The sequence below is a fragment of the Halichoerus grypus genome, chromosome 11 (assembly GCF_964656455.1).
Source record: "Halichoerus grypus chromosome 11, mHalGry1.hap1.1, whole genome shotgun sequence".
Taxonomy (NCBI): Eukaryota; Metazoa; Chordata; class Mammalia; order Carnivora; family Phocidae; genus Halichoerus; species Halichoerus grypus.
Genome location: NC_135722.1, coordinates 9,516,817 through 9,544,189, shown reverse-complemented (window position 1 = coordinate 9,544,189; position 27,373 = coordinate 9,516,817). Strand labels below are relative to the sequence as shown.

Below are 27,373 nucleotides of genomic sequence, written 5' to 3'. Positions count from 1 at the left end.
AAAAGGGGTGGGGGAGGGGCTGCAAAGGTCACGTGGTCCAATCTTCCCAACTCATGGAGGAGCAAACTGAGGCCCAGACAGGAGCCCCGTGGCCCAGGTACACAGTCCCGGCAGCATCCAATCCGGGCGGGCTTGGTGGATGGTAAAACGTGACACAGCAGAGCAATGTGGAAGGTGCGCTCGCGGGCTCAGGCTCAATGGCCACGGTTGGAGCTAGCTTTTAAGAGGTGACCACAGATGCCGGGAGCACTTACAGAGTTATCTAGAAATTCACTTAAGAGGAAAAACTCCTGTCCGGCTGATGTCAGTTAAACCTCTCCCAACTCCAAGAGCCGAAGCCCTGAGCCTCTCCCTCCAGAGGGCCCCCAGTCACCCCAGAAGCCTGAAGAGTGGGGGTGGGGGAGCAGCTGTAACCCCGTAAAAATGTGGGAAACAAGCCTAATGAAAATCCAGCTCCGCCTCTGCCTGAGACTCAGTTTCTACGTCTCTGAAAAACAGGGAAGGGCCTCATCCAGCGTCAGGCACAAGGCAGGTGTCTCGTGCAAGGAGTCCTGGGTGCTGGCTCTGGAGCTGGGCTCAGGCATTCCTGTCCTGGGGGCACCCTTGACTGTGTGACCTCTCGGTGCCTCAGGGGATTCATCTGCAAAATGGGGAGATAGTAGTACCTCACGGGATTCCTCTGAGGGTTAAGTGCCCTGGTTCGCTTAAAGGGCGTGGAGCCAGCCCTGGGGCTGATGTTAGTGCTCAGATCTTAGCTACTGTTGGGAGGTCCTGAGCCAGATTGTGTGCCCCTGGGTCCCCCACAAGCACCCCACCCGCTGTTGTTTGCCCACCCCAGCCCCGCCTTGGCCTGACAGGAAATCCTGTCCTGGGGGCAGGCCAAGCGAGTCGGCTGTGGGACCCTCTGCCAGGGCTCTGAAATGTGGCCTGGTGTCTCCTCGTCCCTGGGGGTGGCTCGTCCAGGGGCACAGAAGCTTCAGGGCCCAGACCTTCATTCTCTTTCTCCCCCAGCTGACCCAGGACTGACCAAGAGGAGGGCAGAAAGAGGCGGGTATGCAGGAGAGGATGTTGGGATCACCCCGTGAGGAAGTGGGGGAAGGAAGGGGGAATCTGCAAGGCAGGAGACCAAGAGTGAAAAGGCTCCTGGCTGGAGACGGTGATAGGGTTGGGTGGCCTTGACAGAGTCCTGGCCAGCCCACAGACGGCCTCAGGCCTCAGGCCAGTAGGGACCCCCTCACCAGCCCCAGTACACACTGACCAGAGGCTGCTACGCTCCCCCCTCCCCGGGACCCCCACGGGCCTGGACCCACACCCCTACAGGTGGGCAGGGGATCTGGAATCACAAGATAGCTCCCCAGGTCCACACCTTGCTAAGAGTCTAGCAGCCTTATCCCTGCCTGCGCCGCTGGCAGACATCACCAATCGATCCCGCCACTGTCCAGCTCTCGCCAGGCAGCCTCGCGAACTCTAACCTCCCGTTAGACAGACACAGGGAGACCAGAGGGTGATCTGCCCCACGAGACAGCGCGAGGGGCAGCCTCAGCACCGCTGCTCTCCCCACAGCAGGCCCCTCGGCAGAAAGCCAGGCTCGGCCCTGAAAACCCACAGCCCCACGGACCGCTGGAGAGGCCTCGAGTGGTACTCCCCACAGCAATCCCTTCAGGATTTGGGCCTAATCCCAAGCACGAGGGCGGGCTAGGGAAGGATTTGGTTTCATTCCTTCAGATGCCCAAGCCTTGGCCCGAACCCCAGGGCGCAGGAGTGAAGGCGCGTGGCGCCCAGCCTCTACCAACAAAGCCTTCCTTTATTAAATAGAGATCGTGTTACATTCCATCCAAAGGAGGAAATCAGCTGTGGTGAGGGATGTGTCCAGGTTGGACCCCAGTCCCAAGTGGGCTGTGAGGGGTGAGGAGGGGCCTGGGTCCTGCCCACCCTACCCCAGTCCTGTGTGCAGGGCTTGGCGGCCTCAGCCCCCATTGTCTGAATGGCCACCCACAGCTGAACACAGACACTGGTGTCCTGAGGCCCTGTCTGTGTTTTACTTCGGGAGAAAAGTATCCTAATCCTTCCAGCGGTGGTAGGGGCAAGGCCTCCCTGAGCACAGGGCTCAGACGGGGGAGGGGGAAGGTCAAGTGCAAGGAGGAGGGGCCCTGATCCACCTTAAGAGCAGTTTGGGGGCAGTTCTCAAGCAGATCCAGGTTGGTGTGGAAGCCCCTGACAGCCCCTTGTGGCCCCACCGCCCCGCGGACACCGGACACGGGGGGCCCGCTAGGGGCAGTCCGACAGGGAGGCCACCTGGGAATGGGTGAGGGATGGCCACCAGCGGGCGCTGGTGGCCCAGGGCTTGGGACCAGAGGTGGGGGGATACCCTGGAGATCAGGCCACCCAGCGTGGCCCCTTTCTGAGGACATGGCAGCAACAAGGCACCTGCAAGCAGCAGGTCCCAGGCCCGCAAAGGGGGTGCTGCCCCGGGGACCCCCTCCTAAGGTCTGAGCCCCTGAGTATGGGTCCAAGCTCCTCGGTCTTTGGTGCTTCCTTGGAAGTCTCCTGGCGGCTGTGCGCCACTGATGAAGGGAGACGCGTCGGCTCAGGAGGTCCTGTCTGTCCCGGGACAAAGGTTTGGGACCAGCTCAGCAAGGCGTCCGCAGCCTGGCCATCTGTCCATCTGCTCAGCTTCTGGCTCAGGGCCGGATCCAGGACTCTGTCTTCCTGTCTGTCTGTGCTGGGGCAGGGGTCTGCTGCTGCTGAGAGCCCCCCTCTAGGCCCGGGCCATGCCCTAGGCCTCCTGGGGGAAGAAGCCGAGCTTGGCCAGCGACATCTCCTTCCGCAGCCTCGTGATCTCCCAAAACATCGGCTCCGCTGCAGGCGGAACGAAGGTGGACAGCTCAGGGACAGGGTCACCTCAGGCAGATGGCCGGGTCCCTCTCCCCTGGCTTTGGGCAGGGCAGCTGGTAGGCACCTAGGGCTCCCCCAGCCCCCCAGCACAGATGATCTCAGTGAGTGGCCCGACCTCTTTGAGGCTCCACACTGAGGCCCTGCAAACTGTTGAGTGCTGAACAAACTCCGCACCACCATGCATCGCCCCCCAGCCCAGCACCGACATGCATGAGCACACTGCCACGCATTTGGCGGGCCACAAATGCTTCCCAACCCCATCTCCCTGGGGTCTCAGAGACCCTGAGCCGTCAGCAGAGCCACGGGGTCAGTCCGAGTTCCCCTCCAAGGCCAAAGCTTGATGCCCAAGCTGGGGAGGAGAGGCTCAGACTTCAAACTGACAAGCTTGGTGGAGGAGCGGGATGCTAGGCCTTGCAGAACAGGGGTAGAGGGGACAACAGGTAGATGGAGGACCTGCTGGGTGGGCAAGGGTAAAGTGGGAGGCGGCAGCTGGTGTCAAATGACCATGAGGAGGCCACCCCCAGTGGGGAGGAGATCCACAAGGGACACCCCATCGTGCAGGGCTTCCAATGCCAGGCCAGTAACAGGGAGCAGTCCCCACAAGCCCCGGGGCCTGGGAGAAGTTTCTGGCGGGGAGAAGGCAGCGGGACCTGGCAGAGCCTGGCAGAGTCTTCCCCTCTGTCCAGGCAACAACGCGCGTAGGTTGACCCCACTGCTGCTGGCCCGCCCGCTCCCTCCCACAGGCCAGCCCCGCCGGCCACCAGGGGGCGCTCACCTTCCTGCCGCACCAGGCCTTGCTGGATGTAGCGGATGTAAGTGAAGAAGTTGCACACTGCGGTGATCTGGGGGCAGAAGCGGGGAGGCTGTGACCAGCCAGCCCTCACACTTGGGGTCTCCCCAAAAGCCAGGGCAGATCAGAGACCAGAGTGGGAAACCCCATGTCCCATCAGAGCCAGGTAATGCTCCCTCAATTGAACAGGGCTGGGCTCTAAAATTTAATTACCCGGGCGCCTGGGTGGCTCAGTCGGTTAAGCGTCTGCCTTCGGCTCAGGTCATGGTCCCAGGGTCCTGGGATCGAGCCCCGAGTCGGGCTCCCCGCTCAATGGGAGAGTCTGCTTCTTCCTCTGCCTCTGCCCCTTCCCCCTGCTCCTGCCCCCCCTCCCCCTCACTCTCTAATAAAATCTTTAAAATATATATATAAATAAAATAAAATTTAATTACCAACGGTGGTATTAGTACTACTCCCAATAAAAACAACAGCAGCAGCTAACATTTAATCCAGCACATGCATCCAGTGAAGCAGACATGCTTATTATTCCCATTTTACACATGGGGAAAACAGAGACTCCAAGAACAAAGGCACCAGACAACAATTACAGAGCCCACAGAGACAGTAAGTGGCTGAACTGGAAGGTGAAACCAGGCGGCCTGCCCTTGAATCCACGCTCATCCTGAGGGGCCTGCCTGCTCTGCGTGCTGCAGGCCCTGGCCAACCAGGCCTTGGCCCAGTGCTCCTGGTAATGCCAGGATAGGCAGGGGGATCAGAAGCTGCTCACTGGGGCTGCCCTGGATCCCCAGGCCTGAAGCCCCCAGCCTGGCCTGAGGCCTGCTCCATATGCCCTATGCTGGGCACCGCGGACCCCAAGTTGGCTCAGACGTGGGCCCTTCTACTCTCCTCTGCAGAGCGGGTGCTGCTGGTACCCTGCCCAGGCCCCTTCCCCAGGCTGGGGCCCCTCTCCCCATGGCTGAGAGTGCTGGCCACCAAGGGCTCATGGGTGCCCCTCTGTACCCCCTAGCCCTGCATACCACAGCCAGGGGGGTATGGCTGGGGGCTGGCTGGCATGCGGTATATAAAAGGCCAGCCCCCTTGCCTCCGGGTGGAACCCACCCTGGGCTCCAGAACCCCCATGGATCAGGTTGCAGCCAGACTCCAGCTGAGGCCACACCCCGCCATTCTGCTTTCCTCAGTCCTCCTAAGAATGGCATAAAATCCTCATCTTAGGCTCAGCTTTTAGGGAGCCCAGCCAGAGACAGGGCAGAAGGTGGCCAGCAGCTGTGCCCCAAAAGCACCCACTCAATGTCCAGCGCCCCAGGGGGAGGGACGCCAAGTGTGTGGGGGCCCACGGGGTCCAGAGTTCTGGGGGGGGCCCTCAAACACATAGGAATCCTTGCCAGCCAGGAGGACAAAGTGGGTGCAGGGGGTTGGTGGCCCAGGCAAGCGTGAGAGAGGGGTGCCCCAGAGGGGACTAAGCCGGTGTGGCTCAGGAGGGGCTGTGGTGAGGTGGCCAGTGGGCCCCCACGGGAGGCTGGCGAGCAAGGAGAGGCAGGGAGCAGTGGGGTTCTCTCCCCAGGGCTGTGCTTTGGGGACGGAAACCTCTTCTCCCTATGGATGCCACATTCCTTGGTCTCTTCAGGGTGGGGACCACCTCCTAAAACTTCACACGGTTCTTGTCTCCCATCCCAGCTCTGCCCGACGCAGAGACATGCAGGCCTTTGGAAGAAACAGAGTTCTACAGTGTTTTTTTAGTTTTTATATCTATAGATACAGTTCCGCCGGGCACAGAATGTCTGGTGAGCCTCCTTCTGTTGAGCCCTGGTGGGGATCAGAAAAAGGCCCCTAGAGAGGGCTCTGGGCACAGAGGCGCGGGGCGGAGGCTGCAGGGAAGGCGGACTGGGCTCAGAACGGGGAGGCCCCAGGGCCAGGTCACACCCCCCCTTTCTAAGGCACAGACTCCCCATCTGCAAATGGAGCTCAGCTCGCTGCTCTGGGAGGTTTCGGGACAATACACTGGACACCCTGCGGAAGCTTGTCGGGACCAGACAAGCTGCCTAGCAGCGGGGCCATCTGTCCACCTTAATCCCTATGAGCAGCCTCTAGTAGGTCAAGGGCAGGAGATGGTTCCTACAGAAGGGCCCATCCACTCTGTGCTACCTGTGCACCAAGCTTCAGAATCTTCTAACGCATTCTCTTTGGTTCCTTACAATCCTATTCACAGTCTGTAAGGGGACAGAGGAACGGGGACCACCCCGCCCTTATCCCCCAGCTCGGGGAGGTCCACTGACCCAGCCTGGGCCACTCGGCAGGTGAGGAGGGAAGCTGGGATTCCCGGAGGCCTCGTGGAATCCACCACTACTGCCAGGCCTCAGAACCTTCTCGAAAGCCTGGGGCCAGAGCCTGAGCTGGGAGGCAGGAGCCTGGAATTTTAACCTGAATTCTAATGTCACTCCCATGATTAGGTTTCGGCAAGCAAACAGGTACCTCAGTCCTTCACGCCCCCGCCACCCCCCCCCCCCGCCCCCGAGGGACTGAGTCCTGCCAACAGCCATGTGAGCTCGGAAGAGGACCACTATCTCCAGAAAGCAGGCAGCCAGCCTACTCCTTGACTGCAGCTCCTGAGCCCCTGAGCAGAAGATCCAGCTAAGCTGTGCTCACTCCTGCCCCAGGGAGAGCATGATAATAAATGGGGGTTGTTTTAAGCCACTAAGTTTATGGTAATTGGTTCTGCAGTAATGACAAACTAATTCACCAGGCTTGGCTGTGTGGCCTGAGTCGGTCTCCGTACCTCCCTGAGTCTGTGCCCTGTTCTGCAGATCAAGGTTGAGCTCCTAGGCTGGCCCAGGGTCCCAGCCCAGGGGGCCCCTAAGAAGCCCAGTGACCCTCCCACTGGATGACTCACCCTGGCCCGGGAAGACGGCGAGATGTAGTAGTGGCTCTCAGAGTCCCCAAGCCGGATTCGGTGGCGACAGGCACGAGCCAGCCCGCTCAGGGCACAGGTACTAGAGGAAAGCAGACGGGGCCGTGGGGGCTGGCGGGGGCTCACCCACCCAGCTCATGCAGGGAGGATGCAGCAGGCAGAAGGATGCACCAAGGGAGGGAGAGGCAAGCGGACCTGGGGTCGGGGCCTGGCATCCTCTCCCTCGACCCCACCTTTCCCAGGAGCCGGGGGCCAGGCCAAGGAGAGATCCCAGTCCCTGGGACAGACCTTTGACCTAAGCTGGATCTCACCCCTAAACCCCTCACCTTGCCCCTAGTGGGCAGGAGAGCCCAGTGCACCTCATGCCAGGTATCTTATCAAAGTTCCCCTCTCTGCAGCCCCTAAAAACGTACCCCCTACTTTACCGGGATTCTCAGGCTCAGTCACACCTTCCCCAACTAAACAGGAGTCCATTCTCTCCTCCACTTGGTCACCGAGTCCTCAGGCTAGGTCATGCCAGCAGGGCCTCTTGCTTGAATCCCCTTAGCTCCTCCAACCAGCCCTTTGCCTCGTCTCTCCCCTTCTCCACATTATAGCCAGGGGCTCCTCCAAAAGCCCACATCTAGCCCATCATCGTTCCCTGCTGCTTTCCTACTGCCCAGGAAAGCATTATGGAGACTCCGGAGCAGAGAAAGGTTAAGTAGGCTCCTGGGTTGCAGGACTTATCAGTGCCTTTGCTGCCTCCAGGTTCACTGTGACTCTGATTGGACTTGGCAACTCTCTTTTTAGGAAACATCTATTGATGATTTGGCCTAGTGGGTCAAAGCCCAAACCTCATTCAAGACCTTTTACACTCTGGCCCCAAACATCCTCTGTGGCCTCAGCCCTATCTCCCTACCCACCCCACTGCTCTGCCCACAAACCCAGTGATGTTTCCATTAATACCCCGGCTTCTCATACCTTCACTCATTTTGTTCCCTCTACCTGAAAGGCCCTTCCCTACTTGGCAAACTGCTATTTATCCTTCAAAACCCGGCTCAAATGTGCCCCTCTGTGCCAAGGCTCCCCCCTGGGGCTTCCCTGGCAGGTCAAATCCTGGGCTGCCGAGGAAAAGTGCTCCCCACCTCTGCCCCTTGTTCCACCCCGGCTGTCTGGTTCTGCTGCAAGCCCTGCTCGATGGCAGCTGAGTCGCAGGAGGGACAAGATACCAGGGCTGTTTGGTTATTTATTAGCACAAGGAGAGCCAACAGCTGACATCACTTACATGTCAGTCGGGGCCCAGAACCCATTGTGGGAGAGAGGATGGGGGCGGGAGAGGGATGCCCGGCAGGCCAGCCAGGAAGAGGGAGACCCTGGATCCCACACTCCCGGTAGGGCCTGGGGATCTATGACTAGAGGCAGGGATTTGTGCCAAAGATGCCTCCTTGCCCTGCCTGATGTCAGCCACCGCGCCTCTGCACCCCTCCCCAGCCAGGCCTGTGCGCCCCACTCCTGCCCCCACTTGGGTCCCGGGTCCCCGGCTACTGCCTCGGCAGAGTGCGGGGCTAGGTGTGGCTTTCCCAAGCGGGCAGCAAAGGATGAAGGGCGCTAAGCTTACTTGGTGCTGCCACACTCAACTGTGGCCACCTTCACGGTGGGCAGCGACTGCGAAGCCACGGGCTCGATGGTGAGCGTGTTGTCCTCCACCGCGGCCCGGACCAGCGCTGAGAGCTGCGACAAAGCAGGGCGGCAGGCCGGGGCAGTGAGGGGCTGGCCTCCGGCTGAGGGGCCGTGCCCTGGGGCCGGCCACCCTCTGCCCCGCCTCACCTCCTGCATGGTGAAGTCCAGACAGGGGCCCACGTCCTCCCGGTACACCCTTTCGAGGAAGGGGCAGGTCTTGTCCAGGGTGGGCGATTCCCGCCAGGCCTGGAATTCTGCGAACAGGGTTGTGTCCACCTGTAGGGGAGGGTGAGCCAGAGAGAGTGGTTAAGGCACAGGGGGCGGGGGTGGGGGGAGCTGAAGATGGTGGGGAGCCAGGGAGGTTGCGGGGCAGGCCCCAGCCTGCCAGCGGGTCTGTCCCCAGTGGCCGAGCGGGGGACAGAGCTCCAAGGAAGAACCGCCTCCTTCCCTTTGTACCAAGGGCCTCAGAACTCAAACTTTCATAGCCAGGTGTGCTTTTAGCTTCCCGGCTCTACAAGGTTGCAGACTTGGGTCCAGGGCCTCGTCCTGAAGCCCCTCTCTGCCTCCTGGAGGAGGAAAAGCTGAAGATGGGCCCTGCAGGTCCCCCCACCCGCCCCCCGCACACACAGACACATGCACACGGAGGGAACACACACGGGGCCGCCTACTCGGGAGAGACGACTGGCTGGCCGCCCTGGGGCGCATGCAGTGTGAGTGAGGCTGGGCGGGGGCAGAGGGGCGGCCCCTCTCCCCAGCCATTACCTGTCGGGAAAAGGAGAAAGAGGTAGCAGAGGTGGGGGCCGTGAGCGGCTCCCCAGACAGGAGCTGCCAGGCCGGCTCGTAGGTGAGGTGAACAGCTTTGCTGGGGACCACGCAGAGGAGCAGGGAGAGGAGGGGGGGCAGCCCAGGCTGGGGGGGGGGGCAGGGCAGACAGACAGATGACAGGTGCACAGAGACAGACAGGAGGAAGGAGATGTTAGTGTTTGGTCAGAAGCTGAGAACTCGGAAATAGGGGGCGAGGCCTGGCCTGCGTCCCTTCCCTGGAAGCCCCAGAGACACAGGGCAGGATGGAGCTGGGGGCTCAGAGACCACAGGACCCCGAGTCCCATGTAGCCCTTGTAGGGCTCACTGAGTGCGGCCCTGAGCTGAGCTCCTGACACCCAGGTCTTATCAGTCACCATGGGCAGTGGGGGGCCCTTATGTGAGGAAGCTGAGGCTCTGGCAGGTGCCTTCACTTGCCCAAGGACCCACGGTCAAGGACATCACAGCCCACTGCCCAGCCTGGACCAAATACCCTATGTAGCCAAGGTGAGGGGGGAGGGAGACAGCCCCCAAAGGCTCTGCCTGTCTACGTACCAAGGCAGAAGGTGCTGAGGACCCTCGAATCCAGGGATGTCACGAGCTGGTCCTGGACCTCAGGGCTGCAGGCATGCAGGGCCCAAGCAGCCTGTCCCCAGAGGCCTGGCAGTAGCCTCCTTAGGCCCAGGGAAGGTGTTTTCCTGAAGAACTCCCCCATCCCCCCCCACCCAGGCCAGGCCCTCAGGCCCCAGGCCAGCCTCAGGTGCCCAGAATACCACCTACTGCTTGGAGGGGCATGAAGAGGCGACCAGGCCCTCACGGGACCCATGAGGTGTACACAGGGTACATGCAGAGGCTGAGGGCCAAACCTCATTATCACAAAAAGGCTGCCCAGCCTTCCCAGACAGAGGACACAGAGGCCCGGGGATGGCAGGCCAGGCTCCAGGTCACAGTGTGAGGCGTCAGGCCTCCCCACTGGGCCCCACTGCCTGGCTGATGCTGGACACCGTCTCCCTTTCCCGTGTCCACTGCCCGCCCACCACCCCTCACCTCTTTGCCCTCCTTGTCCAGGGCGAGGGTATGTCCAGCCGCGGGGCACACAGCGGGGCAGAGGGTGCTGCCGGTGCTCTTATGACGCAAGTGGCCCTTGCGGGGTCCGGCCTTGGTGGGGCTCAGCAGCTGTGGGTGGAGCTCGCGGTTGGGGGAGGCTGGTGTGGATGTGAGGACCAGTGTCTTCAAGGCGCTCACCTCTGCCTGCAGCATGTCGATCTGGCCGGGATGAGGTGGCCGTCAACCACCGGCCACCCCAGCTCAGGACAGCCTGTCCTGGCGGTGACTGGTACCTAACCCCCCTGCTACCCCTGGAACAGCCTTTGAGGTGGGGACTGAGGCACCCATTTTACAGATGGGGAAACTGAGGCTCAGAGCGGACCCATGGCCTGCCTGGCGTCACACTGTACGCCGGGCTCTGTTAGATGCACCTGTCTGGGAGCTGGCTGGGCCTCACCTTGCCCCGTGCCTCCTTCAGCTGCTTTTCCGACGCTGCCTGCTTCATGTTGGCTTCCCGCACCATCCTGTGGGCTTCCTGGGGAGAAGGCAGGCTCTGCATGAGCGGTGAGGAGCCAGCGCGGCCCCAGCGGCCCCACTGCCCAGCCGGTCCCCCAGCTGGCCGGCCCTGGTACCTCGAACAGGCTGGCCGTCAGCTCCTCTAGCTCCCGTTCTAGCTGCTCCCGCACCTTGGACAGCCGCTCACACTCCTCGTCCTTCAGCTTCAGCTCCTGGGGGGGGTTCCACGGGGCGGGGGGGGTGCTGTCAGCCCCACGGAGACCCAGGCCTGGCAGGGGGGTGGTGGGGGGGCATCGGGCCCACTGACGGGGCTCCACTGCCGGGGCCCTCTTCCGCGGGCCTCTGAGCCCCCACCTCCCTTCCTCTGTCGCCCTATGGTTTAGGATGCGTTTCCCACTTAGCATGTAGCATGATGTCGAAACCCCAACCGTCAGCCTATTAGAGCTTAGAACGGGCGTTCAGAGAAGTCAAGACTTCAAAAAATCCTTCCAAAGTCACAAGAACTTGTTTCTCCTCTGTGCTTCCCTCACGCCCAGCCCCAGCCTCCATGCGGGGTGCTCGGGGAGAGCCCACAGCGCCTCCAGGTGGGCCCCTTGTCCCTGTCGTTCCCCCCCCACCCCCCCACCCGCCACCCTCCAAGCCCCACCTTCTGGGCTTTGTGCAGCTCCTCCTTCAGGAACTCTGAGCCCTTCTCCCGGATCTCCATGGAAGAGCTTCGCAGGCGCAACACGTCCAGCTGGGCAGCTGCAGGGCCCTCCTCCCCTCCAGGGGTCTCCGCCAGGCCTCTTGGGGACTCCCTGTGGCTTTTGCAGGGGCCCACGCTCTTCCAGGGGACCGGGACAGCTTCGAGGGGCGGCGGGTGGCCCTCGTCTGGGTGGGGCTGGCTGCGGGGCAAACAGCAAATCCAGGGTGGGGTCCCGAGACCCAGATCTGAGCTGAGGGACCCCCCCTGGGCCACATGCCTGCCACTCTGGGCCTGGTCTGGGCCCCGTCTGCAAGACAGGGACACTACCTGTGAGGCTATCACTGGGTTGTCCCAAGGGCAGAGGGACCAAACACGCGGTCTCCTAGGGCCCAGGACAGGACGCATTCATCTTTGTCAACCACCCTCTCCAGCCCAGGGCCTAGGGCTGGGCTTGGCACACAGTAGGTGCTCAGTTTGGGTTTGTCCAGCAGATGACTGTAAACGTGTCAGTGCTGAGAATCTGAGTCTCCATTTCTACAAAGCGGGGACATCCCCTTGGTCCTACCTCTAGGGTCACCGAATGAATCTGACGTGCATAAAACCTTGGCCCACAGGGGGCGCCTGGGTGGCTCAGATGGTTGAGCATCTGCCTTCGACTCAGGTCATGATCCCGGGGTCCTGGGATCAAGCCCCCCATGGGGCTCCCTGCTTAGTGGGGTGTCTGTTTCTCTCCCTCTGTCCTTCCCCCCACTTGTGCTCTTGGGCCCTCTCTCTCTCTCTCAAATAAATAAAATCTTAAAAAAAAAACCCAGCAAAAACCTTTGCACACAGGAGGAACTTAAATGGGAACTGCCTTCTAGGCTACTGTTAATGCAAATGTTATGCAAATTAAAACCCACTTAGTGTGGGCGGGAGAGGGAGGACCCAGCCAGGGCCCCACAGAGCTGAGGCAGGAAGATTCTGCCAAACAACCCAGGCAGCGCAGACCGTCTTCCTGCTCCCTGAGCCTTGTGGGGAGCAGTCCCGGCTCTCCGCTGGTCTGCCCTGTGACCTCAGGCAAACACCGCTCTCTGGGCCTCAGGACCCTTCTCTCCCTGAAGTTGAAGACCCTAGAGGTAGTGCCGCGGCCATCAGCCTCCGTCCGCCCCTCGCCCCGCCCAGCACCATCCATCCACACCCCCCACTTTGCAAGAGACCCTGCGGAGGGAGGGAGGCAGGAAGGGAGAAGGCTCGGCAGCCAGCAGTGGTTTGTGCCAAGACAGCACCTCTGGACTCGCTCACTCAGCAAAAGCTGGTGGCTCCTGAGCCAGCAGCTTCGGAGCCGCGGTGGCTGGGCTGAGGGTGACGGGCTGGGCCTGGCGGCTGATAACGGTGGGGAAGTGGAGGGGAGGGGGCTCCAAGGGGCCCACGCAGGAGGGAGGAAAGACAAGGCCAAGGGGTCATGGGACTCAGGCTTACTGAGGGGAAAGTGTGAAAGGCAAGACTGGGGATCAGTCCCTCCTCCCTGTCATCTGGACCCTGAGACGGTCACCAAGCAGCCCCTGAGCTTCGGGTCCCCCCCGAGGTAACACAAAGGGACTGGGTACCCGGGGAAGCCCAGCAATGAGCCCATTCCCAACCCTTCACATGGCCCTGTCCCTGCGCCCAGCCCAGCCTGCCCTCTGCTTTGGAATTGGCCCATAGTGTGGCCTCATGGGTCCTTGGCTGGGTCCCGCCTGGCAGGGACCAGAGCTCTGATAGACGAAGTGGGAAAACACGTCTATCACTCCATCAGCAGTGATTATGCCAGACAGGGATCCTTCCTAATACCTCTGGGGTGGGGGTGGGGGGGGAGGGTCGTTGGCAAGGGGTCCCTGAGGCGTGAGCAGGGGCTGTGGCAGTGCCATGGCGGCCCTGGGCTGGGGTCTGCACCCAGGGGCCTCACGCTGGCCAGGTGCCACCTGGGCTCTCTGTGCACGTCCTCTCATTTAGAGCTCTCAGCAGCATTCGTGGGACTGTCCCCGTCCTACAGATGAGGGACGGGGGTCTCAGAGGAGGGCAGAACTTGCCCAGGCCCACACGGCTGCTCGCTCGGTGGCGGTGCTGGATGGGCAGCCAGGGCTTGGGTCCAGGCCCAACGCGCCCCCCCTTCCAGCCGGTAAGTGGGGGTGTGAGTGTGGAAATCAGTGCATCTGCCTCAGGATCGAGGGCTGCGAGGCCCAGGCCAACTCGGGAGACTCCTCGTTGGCTGCAGCAGGGAAATCGGACCCAATTCTGGCCCGACTGACTTCTCAGCTTCTGCTCGGGCCCAGAAACTGCCTCCCAGGAGGGCAGGCCAGGGCTGGGGGAGCTGTGGCTGAGAGCAGAGGCCAGAGTCAGGCCAGGCCAGGGTCCACGCCAGGCTCCGAGCTGGGGTACGCACCAGCCCCTGGGAATGTTGCTACAATTCTCCGAAGCTGCTTCCCACCTTTGGGATGGGGGTAAAAACCTGGAGGAGGCATACTAAGAACCAGGTGAAGAAGTCACGGGACACAGCACCAGGTAAAGACCGTGCCGTCTGCGGCCACATTGGCAAACACCCCCACTGCCTGCCCAGGCTCTGGGTCCCACAGCCGAAGCCACAGGCCTCAGGGAGGTCTTCTGGCTGACAGTCTGGAGGCTTGGGGCCCAGGGCCATTTCCTCAGGTGAGAGAGGATGGTCCTTGTCACTCAGGCTTGACAGGGGCAACAGACCCCAACTCAGGGGCTGCACGCCTCAAGAGGATGAGCAAGAACTGTGGGCCAACGAGGGGGGTGACCAGCAGGGACGGCACGGGACACAGGGCAGGATCCCAGGTTTTAGACACCCGGCGCTGGGGGTCTTTTCCTCTGTAAGGACCACCCCAGACATCACCCATGGCCCTGCCGAGGAGAAAAAGACCTCCAGCCCCTCCCACGAGGGCCACCAGTGTGGTCACTAATTCTCCTGTTGGTCCCAAGGGCATGGGCTGGGGCTACAGCTGGACTGTCCCCCATCATTTTCCCAACAGGCTCTCACTTCAGCACTGCTGGGAAGGATGGGACCCAATTCTGCAGCCAGAGGAAACGGTGGCCCATCCACATCCCCCCTCCCCAGTGTAAAAGCCCAACTCGGAAACCCTGTGGCAGAAAGCGTGGGAAGAGCAGGGCCGCCTGGTAGTTACCAACTGCCCAACACCTGGGCCAGGGGTTCAGGAAAGACGGGGTCTCCCTGTCCTGGGAGAGAAGCTTGAATCTGCAGGCCCTCCCCTCACACTTCAGGGCTGTGAGGCAACTCAGAAATTTCAGAGGAAGGAGGGATGCGAGGGACCCCAGACCCCATAGCTCCAGCCCAAGCCAGAATCCTCTATCTTCACACACTTCAGCATCCCAGACCAGGAGCTGGAAAACCTGGATGTGAATGCCTGTGGGGCTGGGGAACTCACTCCTTGGACAAGCATGGGCTACCATTTAAGTTCTTCTGCACCACACCCCCTCCCTGCCCCTCAGTCCAGGTCCATGGCCCTCAGCTTGAACCTTCTCAGCCCCCATTCCCTGCAGAAACAGAGTCCAGAGTCCAGGGAAGGCCAGTAGCAGGACCCAGGGCCACTGGGAAGAGGTTAGAGGCAGGAGACAGTAAGAGTCAAGGTCAGAGGAAAGTGGGAGCATCCAACATCCCCCATCCTGAAGCCGGCTTCGCTGTCTAGAGCCCACGACAGTTTAGACAGGAAAGGCCCCACTGGCTCACTTCCTCAGGAAACACACGGGGGGCGGGGGGGGGGGGAGCAGAAACCGCAATGCTCACCCCCCAGTCCTGTCCTAGGAGGGCCAGCAGGGCTTTTGTCCCCATCCACAAAAAATGGCAAAATGAGAATGAGGACCCGTGGATTCTATGGTTCCCAGTCACCCAGCAACCCCCACTGGGCCAGAAGGGCCCCGACCAGGATCCGGCACACTCTTCCCATTTCCAGCCCAACCCGCCTGCCATGAGGTCTCTCTGCCCTTCGATCTCTCCCTGTCCACTGACCAGCGCCCAGGTCACCTCTTTGAACTAAAGATCCCGGTGCTAATGGGCACGATGGATTCCTTAGAGAAGACGGAAGGAACTAGTTAGGGAAGCTCTGAAACAGGGGGAAGGAGAGGCGGGGAGGGCACGCTGGGAGCACTCACCCTCTGCCCGGGGCCAACAGGGTGGCTGCAGCTGATCTGGTCTGCGGGGCAGGGCCACACAGAGGGGCCCTGTTCAGACTCATGCCCCTGCACCCACAGGCCTTCTGGTAAGCCGGGAGAGCACGGAGGCTGATGGCCAAGTGACTCCTCCTGTCCAGGGGCCCCGGGGGCCCCAGGAAAGATTTCCCGCATCGGCTCCCCGCCCGGCCTGCAAGCCCAGCCAGGTGAAGCTGACAGAGAGGGCTTGAGGTGGCAGCTCCAAACCCTCAGGATGCTGCTGCAGGGAGATGCTCTCCCCAGCCTGGTCGGCACAAGGAGGCGCCTGGTGTTCAGAGACGGATGGCGACCTGACTGGAACACACAGCAAAGTGGTGGCAGGGTGGGAACAGAACTCAGAGTCCCAGCTCTATTGCATCATGTGACCTGTCACCCAGAGAAATCCAGACGGGAGGCAAGGGGATGAATGGTGGTTTTGGAGAAGTGAGGCAGGATGCAGATGGGGTTTGAGGAAGTCGGAGCCAAGTGCCTGAGGGGGTGGCGGGGAGGGGTGGTGGTGGGGATGGTGGGGCTTCCATCCAAGGCTGTTGCATAAGCCAGGCAGGTCCTGGCCTCGGAAGGGATGTGCAGAGGGGACAGACACACAAGACTCTGAGGGGGGAATTGTGGCAGGAACCGGGGGCTGGAGAGGGTGACAGAGAAAAAAAAAAAAAAAGCAACAAAACTACAGTAATTAACTAACATAATGAAATGGTGCCCAGGACAGGAATAAGGAACTGGGAGGGGGTCTGTCAGGGAAGAGAAAGAGGGTCGCTGAGGCGTCTGGGGAGCAGCATGTCCTCTATGGGTCTACGGGTGGCTGAGGGAGGTGCGGGGCCAGAGGGAGCGGCTGCAGGCTGAGTGTGCTCTGGGGGAGGGCTAACAGAGGAGTCGAGCGCCACAGAGCCAGCCTGGAGGTCTGAGGAGCAGCCAGCACCAGGGTTGGAAGGGAAGGTTCTAGAATGGGGCAATGGTGTCATATACGTCACACACGGGAACAGAGTATCAGGCATGCGAGCCGAGCAGGACCCTGGGGGAGGGGGGTTGGAAGCAGGTGACTCTGGACCACTCCAGCAAAGCGGGACGCAGGTGCGTGCCTTGTAGAACACGGAGCAGGGGGCGGAGAAGGTCAGGAACAGCCGTAGGACGCAGGACGGAAGGCAGGGAGGTTGGAACACCTGAATCAGGTGGATTGGGCCAAGCAAGCCTCTCCTCACCAGAGCCCCAGGGCCGCCAGTCCAGCTCAGCCCTGCCAGGGAATCCAGCCCTGCGTCTCCCCTGGGAGCCAGCACGAGGCCTGGGACAGTGGGGGCTCACTCTGTGCCGGGGCGGAGCAGGGCGCACAGCGCCTGCCTCACATCCGCCTGCTCAGTCCTAGAAGGATCTGACACCTCGAAAATCCAACACATACAGAGTGAGCACCTATCACGTGCTAGGCACCCCATCAGCCCCGATCCGCCCAATCTGCACGACCGCACAGATTTTGGCAGCAACATCCCTGAGCTCCCTTCTGACCGCATTCTAATTCACTCTGCTCCCCGTCCGCCCCCCCACCCTATTGGGCACAAATCTTGGGCAGACCTGGGGGGAGTCTACACCAAGCAGGATTCTAATGAGGGTCTGAGCTCCTCACACATGTGCAGAGTAAGGAACGGCGGGAGGTATATCCCCGCTAGGTAGTTAGATCAAGGAAGGCTTCCAGAAAGCAGCAGCTGGGAAAGGTGCACAACTGCTTCCCAGGCAGGAGGCCCACCTTCCTTCCACGCTTCAGATGAAGTCTGAGCCTACAGACCCCTGTAGCTTAGGCCCAACAGGCAGGAGCTTGCAAATCCAAGCCCGTTCGGGTAATCAAAACCCAGAGCAGTTAGGTGACCTGCTCAAGATCACACAGCCCGTCTGCAGCCCTGGGGCTCCCCAGCATCTTGCTTGTTCCAAAGACAGAGTCCTCCATCCCTGGGAGGGTGGGGGAATCTCATTTCATCCCTGAGCAGTCCATCAGAGCCCGGCCCTCCCTAGAAATAGGTAATATTAGCCCCACCTATCAGACAGGGAAACTGAGACCAGGGGAGAAAACTAGCCCAGAACTCAATTTCTGGCCTTTGCTGACCAAGCCCCAAGTGCCCAGCACTGTGTCAGCTGCAGATACTCGAGATGCCACCATCACCCCATCTCAGGGCAGGCTTGGCACCCAAGACTATGGACATGAGAAACTATGGGGGATGGGGAGAGGAGCATCCCAATTTTGGGGGAGCTGCCTCTGGGTTCAGAGTTCAGGGCTCCTGCTCAAGGAGTCCCAGGGAAGAGGGCCCACCTGAGCTCCTGCAGAGTCCTGCCACTGCCACCCACCCCAGGGGAGCAGCCCTGGGGCCAGGGCCAAGGGGGTGAACTGGCACCAGGGCCTAGGCATTAACGGCAACCATCCCTCACCTACAGATGAGGAAAGAAACCCCAGAGACATTGACAACTTAGCCAGGGCCACTGATCCCAGAGTCTTCATACTCTAGAATAAAGGGCCCAAATATACACCTACCCAGACTGTCCTGAGCCCCCGGGGGCCGCAAGCCCAAGCAGCTCAGTTAGACTTACATGGACAAGTGTGACCCCAGGCAGGGTCCCTTCTGGCTCCTGCTGGGGTCTGGGTGAGCTCCTAGGACACCAGGCCCCCAGTGGATTCTGGCAACTTGGCCCCTGATCCTTCAATCCCTGCCTCTAATACCCGAGTTGGGAGGGGGGGGATCCATAAAAATGCAGTGCTCAAGGAAACCCCCAAACTCTGCCTCTCACTCCCAGGTGTGCGGCTCCCTCTTCTGTCCCTCATGTTTTCCATCTGCATTTATAAAGCACCTGCTAGGTGCTCTGTACCTGGCTAGGCCCTGGGGTTAGGCTAGGCCCTGGGGGTCTAAATGTACATGCAAGAAGTGAGTTATAGGGCGCCTAGGTGGCTCAGTTGGTTAAGCGTCTGCCTTCGGCTCAGGTCATGGTTCCAGGATCATAGGATCGAGCCCCGGCATCGAGCTTCCTGCCCAGCGGGGAGTCTGCTTAGCTCCCTGCCCAGCGGGGAGTCTGCTTCTCTCTCTCCCTCTACTCTCTGCTTATGCTATCTCTCTCTCTCTCTCTCAAATAAATAAATAAAATCTTAAAAAAAAAAAGAAAGAAAGAAAGAAATGAGTTATACTGAGGATCATGTGGGGGTCAGCTTGGCAGCCTGGTTTATCCAGAAGCCTCTTGGGAATATGGCAGGGAGGCTGGACTGGCGGGGGGGGGGGGGGGTCTTCTCTAAGACCCTGAGTCTTTTTGACACTGTCCTTAAAGAGAGCATCTATCTACTGATGGCTCCCAGCCCTGTCTGTCTGGCTCTGGCCTGGATGCCTCCAGGGAAGGGCACTCTGGGCATGGATCAGCCGGCAGCTCTCCACCCCACAACCTGCTCATTTCGCCCAGAGACCCAGAGAAGTGAGGCCATACTCTCAAGATCACATAGTAACTCAATGACTGTTTTGCCTGGGTGCCCCCAACATATGGGGTCACAGGGTTCTTCCAGACTGGGATGCCCCTTAAACACAGTTAGCCCCACGCAGGATTGTGCTAACCCCACCAGGTCCCACACAACACTTTCTCCCTGAACTCAGTCATCTTCAGGGGTGGGGGTGGGGGGTGGAGGAGGGTACTTTTCCAAAGAACATGTGCTCTGCTTCACCTTTCCACCCTTTAAGAGGCATGCCTCTCCACACCTCACCCCTACCAGGAGCCCTTTCGCACCCCCTGCTGGGGACAAAGCCCCACTATTCCCTAGCATCTCAGCCCAAGCTTTGCTAGGGGCCATGGAGTCAAGTGGACCCAGACTGCATCAGAAACCCCTCCAGCCTGCCAGCCCCCCGCAGAGGCCGTCCCTCACTCCCCAGCTCTGGCTAGGAAAGAGTCCTGTCCTGGGACCCCCCAGGTGGTCCAGTTCTTTACAGGAATACAACCCACCCCACTCTGGCCACAGCTCTTCCAGGACCTGGCCTTCCCAGACCATGGGGAGGAGGAAGTGTTTGCCCAAGTCCCTGAGAAAACCACAGCCTTCCTGCACGAACATGGCAGGGGACCCACACCAGGTCGGCCAAAGGACTGGGATCACCCCTGAGAGCCAATAAACAGTCATAGGGACTGGGGCCACTAAGCCAGGACCCAGGACTCCTTCAGACTGCAGGGAGGTCCTACCCCACACCTCTGAGCTGGGCTGGATCCAGGAGCCCCAGATGGAGGTTCATCAACTTACTAGCGACCTTGGCAGAGACCCAGCCCCCTTTCCCAATTGCACTGCTTTCCAAGGGTTCATCCAGGCTTGGGGGGGCGCTCCTCCAGGTGCGTACCCCAGACTTACTCTGGCTCGCAAGCGCGCCCCCCCCGCCCGCCTGCCCGCCCCCTTCTCACTCGCGCTCCAGACGAGCTAGGAGTTGGCGCCGTCTTGCCGGGAAGGTCCCCACCCATGGAGAGCCCCCGACCCCTCCCCGCGGGGCGTCCTTCCACCTCCGCAGCGCGTTGGCTCGCGCGTCCCGGGGCTACGGGGCGCCCGTCCGCCGCGGGCCGGGTGCACACGCGGCAGGGACCCGCAGCCCCGGAGGCCGCCGCGGCCCGAGCCCGCGCGGTGCAGCGAGCGCGCACCGACCTACCCGCTCCACATCCCGGCGCCGCCGCGAGCTCCCTGCGCCGGCCCGCGCCGCGTCCCCGCCCGCCGCCTGTCAGTCCCTCCGCAGCCGCCCCCCACCCCCGGCCACCCCCCGGCCACCCCCGCCCCCGGCGGGTCACGTGGCCGAGGGGGTGGCCCGAGGACACGTGCCCGGCCCCGCCCCTCCGCCGCCCGCCCGCCCCGGGACCGTGCGCCGGCGGGAGCGGGGGAGGAGCCGGCGGCCGGCGCGTCCTGCGGTCAGTGCCGCGCTCCGCAGCCCGCGGCTGACTCGTCTCGGATCCCCCGGCGCGGCGCGGGCCCTCGGCCCCCGCTGCTCGAGAACCTTGGCGGACGGTGTCTCGGAGCCCGCCGACACCCACCCGCTGGCCAGCACTCCCCTTCCCTGGGCTCCCTGCTCTGTGCCCGTTCTTGGGCAATGTCCTGCAGGGTGGGAAAGGGGCTAGACCCCAAAACAAGTTTTCTTGGGTTTACTCTGAGCGCTCATCCCAAAGGAAGACCCCCCTTTGGCCCAAGTCTTCAACCCCAGCCCTCCCCCAGCCCCACACCACCCCCACCCCGCAAAGGGGCCTTCCCCTCTTGTTCGGAACACTCCCTGACCATCTCTTCCCTGCCTTTGCCCAGCATCTACTGTCTGGGGGAATGCACCCCCACCCTGCACACCTGTCTGGATTTAGGTCCTCTGCAAAACCTTTTCCTGCATCCCAGACCACTGGTCTTCCTGTCCCTCCATCCTTCCGCCCCTTTGTCACCGGTCCTGAGCCCTGACTACTGGCCTCAACTTCAGCCTGCAGCTGGATCCAGTGAGAGTATAGTTCTTCTCTCCTGCCAGGGATCCTGGCTCCCACCCTCTGGGTCTAGAGAGGCCTAGGAGGCCAGGAGGAAGGAGGTGCTTCCCTTCCACATGCTACCAGAACTCAGGGCACTACTCTTCTGAGCCCACAGAGCTGGGACCCCAGGCTTGAATTTGTCAGGTCTTCACTGGGGACACACATTTCTTTCATTCATCCATTCGTTCATTCATTCATTCATTCATTCATCCATCCATCCATCCCTTCTGAGCACAAACTGTGGACCACACAAGGGCTGAGATCCAAAGGGGAACTGCATCGACACATGCTCTGTCATCCCGGAGCTCCAGTATGGTAGGGAGACATACTCACAAGGACCTCCACTTCCAGGGCTGCTGCCCAGGGCACACTCTACTAAGTGCACGGTGTCTTTGTCACAAATAGAAAATGGTACTGCCTTCCTAGATGGGGACAGCCCATGCCAAGGTACAGGACTGGGTGAGTGGAGGGCAGGCTGGATTTCATGCCTTGCTTGCTCACTCCCTTGGCTGGCACCTTGTGCAGTAAACAACCTGGGCAGCCCACTGTGACATCCCTTCTGACTTACCAGAATCATTCTGCCCAGACCTCCAATGCCCTTCACTCTGCAGGGTAACTCTTTCTAAGACTGTGGTTTCCCAAGGGCAGAAACCATCTCCTCGGTGCAGTGTTTCTGTGCCCACCCCAGCCTAGTCCAGGGTCTGGCCCAAAGCAGATGTCACCATGTTTGTTGACTTGAATCCTACACCAAGTAAGTCTTGAGCAACTGCTGTCTTCCTGGCCCTTGCTCTGTTCATTATTTAGGAGAAGGGGGAAAAGACACAAAAAGGGCTCAGGACAGGGCCCTTACCCTCCAAGACTTCACAAGCCTGGGCAGGAGATAAGACTGGTCCAAGTCATGGTAACCCAGACTGGTGGGAGATAAGGCATGGAGGCAGTGTCAGCCCAGGCTAAGGCCCCAGAGGAAGAGCCCTTAGCAGGACAGGGTAGCACCAGTGGGCTTAAGTGAGGCCTCCAAGGACAAATGTGGGGTCACCACTCTGGGAGCACTGATACCCGAATTACTACCTAAAAATACCACATCATCTATGCATCCAGTGACCTTCGATTGCCAAGCCTCACTAGCTTCTTCCACAGTCCAGTGAGCTCTGCTCCTCAGCCGAAAAGGATTGGGCTCAGAGAAGTTCAGGAAACTACCTGATGTCACACAGCCAGGGGTGGTGGGGCTGTGACCCCTTACATCAATTTTCTGAAAAGACAGCCCAGAAACTAGAGAACTCGCTAGAAGCTGCAACTGTGTGCAGTCAGGCAAAAAGGGGAGCGTACTAGGGGCCTGGCCAGCAGGTGCGGAGGAAGAAGTAAAAGGTCAAGACCTCAAACGACTGCCCTTCGCCCGTCTCCCCACCATCCCCATCCCCGCCTGGCAGCCTTGAGCACAGAGCCTCGGCTGGAAGCAGATGAGGAACAGGAAACTGCCAGCCTGGTTGACCCAGGCCCCAATTCTGACTTAGGTCTCTCCTCCCATCCAAGTACTAACCAGGCCCGACCCTGCTTAGCTTCCGAGATCAGACAAGATCGGGGGCGTTCAGGGTGGTATGGCCGTAGACTGACTTAGGTCTGTCCTCAGCTCACCGCGTGACCCAGGATGTTTGTCTTGCCCTCTCTGAGCCTCAGATTCTATGTCTGTCCAACCACCAAGTTAGACAATCGGGGTCACCTGTTGGCACTGACCTTGTAAGAGGCTCATGAAATTCCTCAGAGTTCCATGCCAGTCCCCTGTCAGGAGCCTGGCTTCTGCCTCCCTCCTCCCCCAGTGCCCCTACAGAATGGCAAGATTTCCCTCCCTCCCCTTCGTGACCGTGACCGAGGTCACTGGCTCACCTGTCTGTGTCCCAGGGCTCCTCTCCCAAGTTCCCCTCGAGTGCAGGGCCCAGAACTGATGGGGCGTAGCGGACAGCCCCTGAGCTCAGTGCCAGGAACACGGGGCATGTTCCTCGGGCAGGACACCTGGTGTGCTCCTTGGGGTCATCCATGCCAGGGCCAGCCTGAGGGTCCCTCTGGAGACTGCCAGGCAGGCAGGTGGCAGAAGCCTTCTCCCTTCCCTCCTCCCCCCCCCCCCCCCCCCCCCCCCCCCCCCCCCCCCCGGGCTGAGCCTCACGCTAACCTTTGCTATCTCTGAGGAGCAGGGCCTGGGACGAAGGCCCCTCCCAGCAGGCCTCTATCTCTTGAAACCCCGTAATTATTAACTCCTGTGGCTCAGCGGGCAGCAGAAGGCACTGGGGGCCCTGCTTCCTGGGCTCCAGGCCATGAAAGGTGAGACTCCCTGAAGGGTCGTGGGAGTTGTCCTCTGCATGTCCAAGTCCCAGCTTCCACTAGGGCCTGAAGGAGGAGCCACCTAACCCCTCCCTGCCAGGTTGGCAAGTTGGAAAGACCTGTCCAGCCCAGGCTCTATCACTAGTTGGTTGTGTGGCTTCGGGCAAGGATCCCCGCCTGCCCCACATCCCGTCCTTGGCCTCAATATCCCCTTTAAAACTTGTAACCACCAACAAAAAAGCACAACTCAGTGCAGCGGTTAAGAACCCAGGCCCACGGGGCGCCTGGGTGGCTGAGTCGTTAAGTGTCTGCCTTCGGCTCAGGTCATGATCCCAGGGTCCTGGGATCGAGCCCCGCATCGGGCTCCCTGCTCAGCGGGAAGCCTGCTTCTCCCTCCCACTCCCCCTGCTTGTGTTCCCTCTCTCGCTGTGTCTCTCTGTCAAATAAATAAAACAAAATCTTAAAAAAAAAAAAAAAAAGAACCCAGGCCCAGTGTCCGAGAGGCTGGATTCAACCCCATTCCAGACTATGAGCCTTTGGGCATGTTAGTCTCTCTGTGCCTCAGTTTCCCCGACCATAATACGGAATCTCACTCTCTAAGGCACACCAGGCCAGCTGCTACGCCCAGACATGCCCCACACCACCCCTTTCCTCACACGGTGCCCTCAGCAGCACATCCTACCTCCTGCTGATAATTTCTCTTTTGCTTCCCACCCCTCCACCAGGAAGCCTTCCCCCATGGATTGCTTTCCTGAGGGTGAAGCCCTCAGGCACGTGTCCACCTTGTGTCATGACAAGTAAAACCGTCGGACACCACCACAAGAACCGAGTGACCCTGTGGGCAGAGGCTGGCCCGTGCTCACCCCCAAATCCTCAGTACCCCCTTGTCTGGGACATGGTCAGCCTCAGCCCATTGGAATGGTTTGAAGGTTCCACCCTATCTCATTTGGCTTGAAGTCTAATCCTAGTTCTGCTGGTCCCCGGCTGTGTGACCTCGGGCAAGTCATTTCACCTCTCTGGGACTCATTTCCCTCATCTGTAAAATGGGAACAGTTGTCCCCAGTGCAGTTGTGAACATCACAGTAGGCGACATCTGTGAAGGGTCTGCCACACTCGAAATGAGAATGTCCTCCGCCTTTCTCCCTCGGCTTCCCTCTTCTTTCCTGTCAGCCTCTGACTGCCCGCAGGGGAGAAGCTTCCAGTTCCTGACTAGCAGTCACACCCCACCAGCCCTGCCCTGCGGATAACAATATCTCCCACTCAGGCTTTGGACTTCGAAGCTCTCAGCCTAATGCAAACCAGATGCTGGCCTTGCCTTTCCTGGCAGTGAATTTTCCATGGCCTGCTCCCACCCCCTTCCTGTTTTTGCTCCTCACTGATACCCTGCTCAATTCTCCCGTGCCCCCACCTTCCTCTGCGGGCAACCTCTGGGCCCACCTGGAAACAATTAATGGAAAACAGGAAGTATGAAAAGGGGGGAGGGTCTCCCCATCACCCCAACAGGGCAGGAGGGGAAGGAGCTCAGCCTGGCTGAGGACAGGGGGTATGAGAGCGAACCCCCCCCCCAAGCACCAGCCTGCCCCTTGGGGAGGAAACTGAGTCAGAGTTGCTCTGGGGACTGTAGAGAAAAAAATTGCTGCTCTCTGGACATTTAGGCAGAGCTGGGGCTTCATGGGGAGCTATAAGGGCCTTTTGTCCTTGGCTGTGACTTAGAAAAATCAGAGCCAGAAGAGGCCCAAGTCCCTCCTGCTGCAGATGAAGAAACTGAGGCTCATCCAGGGTCACCATTGAGTCAGAGCCAAGAGGCAGCCAGGCCTGGGGCTGCTTGCCAGTAACCCCGGCTCCCCGAAGTCACTTCCGGGGCTTGCTGTCCCAGCGGCATTCCCACTGCCCATCCCCCACAGCACGGCCGCGGGGCACTGGGCGCCGTCAGTCACGAGGATGCTCACAAGGCCACCCGCAGCACCTGGCCAGGCAGACCTGGATCTTCCCCCGTGGGGCGGGCCCTGGGAAGGGAGGCCTGGGGCAAGCCCAGGAGTATGGCTGTTGTGCGCTCTTCCTTTATCCTCAGGTCCCTGAACCCCCTCCCCTGTGAGGACGCCCCCATCCCGGTGAAAACAACAGCGCGAGGGCTCCCTGAGAGCCGGGCTCTGGCCGCCCCTCCCTCCGCCAGCTGTGCCGTGTTTGGACAACTGGATGGAATGTTTTGCTGCTACAGTCCTCCCTGGATCCCTGAGCTCGGATTTCAAGAGGGGCGGGGCAAGGACGCTGGCTCCAGGGAGAGGGAAAGAGGCTGGAGAGGTCAAATATGAGTCTGGAGCCCACGTGCCCCCCCCAACCCCCCCTACCCCCCCCAACTCCCTGCCCAGGGCCTGAGCAAGACCACTGGCCGCCCAGCCCCAGTGTGGTGGGGAGCGGGAACCCGGCTCAGGCCCCTGGGAGGACAGGACAGAGGGTGGAGGCAGCCAGATGGCGTCAGAGATTTGGTGGGGCCAACCTGGTGAAGTCAGGCCCTGGAGACAGTCTGGGCTCCGGGAGGGGCAGGGCCCAGGACGGCACTCTGACATTAAGATTGCTAGCTAAGATTCCACAAGAGATCGGCCCATCTACCACCATCTCCAGTTTACAGATAAAACAACTGGGGTCCAGAGGGAGTGGGAGATCACCCCAGGTGACACAGCATGCTGGGTGTAGAGCTGGGCTAGAACCCAGGGCTCCAGATCCTAAGCTCATTCTTCTCATTATTCAGGCTGATCACGCACCCCAGCCAGTGAATCATCATCCTTGCTCTTCCTCAGAAGACATAGACAAAATAACCTATGTAGGTGGGGTACTCCGGCTTCACAAAGAGAATGCATAGACATTAAGCTCGCTGCCAGCCTCTGAGAGCGCTAACCCACTTGTGGACAAGGGGTGGAAGCCCCAATAGCCAGGATTTCTGCACCATCTCTGACTCTGAGGCCAGAGCTCACCCAGATTCCCCCACACAGCTGCTCAGGTCTCCCAGAGCCCCTTGAATAAGGCTGAGTAGACACACACATTCTACACCCAACTATATGGAAGACAGTTTGAGCCTCAGTTTACCCACCTTAAAATTGAGAGGATTGTCTTTGCTCTACTTGACTCACCACCATATTGTGGGTGCTGAAGGCAAGGAATGGAAGGTTCCAGTGGACACCTTTGGAGACTTAAATATTTCCTAGCAATAAAACCATTGGAGCTCACTTATGAAGAAAGGAGGGGGGGGCGGGATTCCTTTGAGCCCAGATGGGTGTAGGAGTCCCATCAAGGTGCCTGGGGGCCTGGATTCCTTGAGGTGGAACCTGTTTGGCCACTCCCAGCTCCTGAGGAGGAAAGTTCAGAAACCTAAGGGAATTTGAGAACCAGCGAAACCTTCAGAGGCAAATATGACTAGAGGGGGGTGGGTGTGCCCTCGCCCCACAGCTGGTGACTCCCTTCCCAAATGGCAGGGTGAGATGGGGACTGTGCTAGGATCTTTTTTTTTTTTTAATTTTTATGTATTTATTTTTAGTAACCTCTACACCCATCATGGGGCTTAAACTCACAACCTCAAACTCACAAACCAAGAGTCACATGCTCCTCTCACTGAGCCAGCCGGGTGCCCCGTGCTAGGATCTCTACATTTGATTGATTTAGTTCACCCTCAAACCACCCAGTGTGGTCCTTCATTGCTTTCTGTTCCCATTTTAATGATGAAAGAATGGAGACTAGGAAAAGGTGAAAGGATTTGGCACCTGGGAACAAGTTGAAGGAATTAGGATTTTAATCCACATTGTCTGACTCCAAAAGTTCATGTTATTATCCCTTCACCACTCACCCTCTGAAAGGGTAAGGTGAGGCTTTTTTGAGAAAAGAGGGCTTGAGGACTAAGCAGGATTTAAATATATAGAATGGAGGATGGGCATTCTATGCCAAGGGACACCAGGACCAAAGCCTTGGAGGTGGGACAGAGCAGAAGCACAGAGAGAGAAGCAAACTCTTCACTTTGGCTGGAGCTTAAGCTGATTTGGGGGACACTAGAGAAAAGACTGGACAGGCAGGCTTGGGATGTATCATGACG

At 60.0% G+C, this 27,373-nt stretch overlaps 1 protein-coding gene across 5 annotated transcripts; it reads right to left on the bottom strand.

Moving 5' to 3' along the window:
• Positions 1–1,786: 1,786 nt before the first annotated feature.
• Positions 1,787–23,117, bottom strand: RAB3IL1 (RAB3A interacting protein like 1). Of its 5 annotated transcripts, none has more exons than XM_036122269.2 (11): positions 22,861–23,117; positions 11,260–11,497; positions 10,730–10,825; positions 10,555–10,650; positions 10,098–10,316; positions 9,012–9,158; positions 8,397–8,525; positions 8,188–8,300; positions 6,573–6,672; positions 3,671–3,737; positions 1,787–2,859 (listed from the first exon to the last, which is right to left on the bottom strand). In XM_036122269.2, the coding sequence occupies exons 1-11, from the start codon at positions 23,010–23,012 to the stop codon at positions 2,777–2,779; spliced, it is 1,440 nt and encodes a 479-aa protein (XP_035978162.1). In that variant the 5' UTR covers positions 23,013–23,117; the 3' UTR covers positions 1,787–2,776. The 5 variants fall into 5 exon arrangements, with proteins under 5 accessions (XP_035978162.1, XP_035978163.1, XP_035978166.1 ...); XM_036122270.2 differs by having other exon boundaries at positions 10,555–10,632; XM_036122273.2 differs by lacking the exon at positions 22,861–23,117 and adding an exon at positions 20,136–20,217.
• Positions 23,118–27,373: the final 4,256 nt, after the last annotated feature.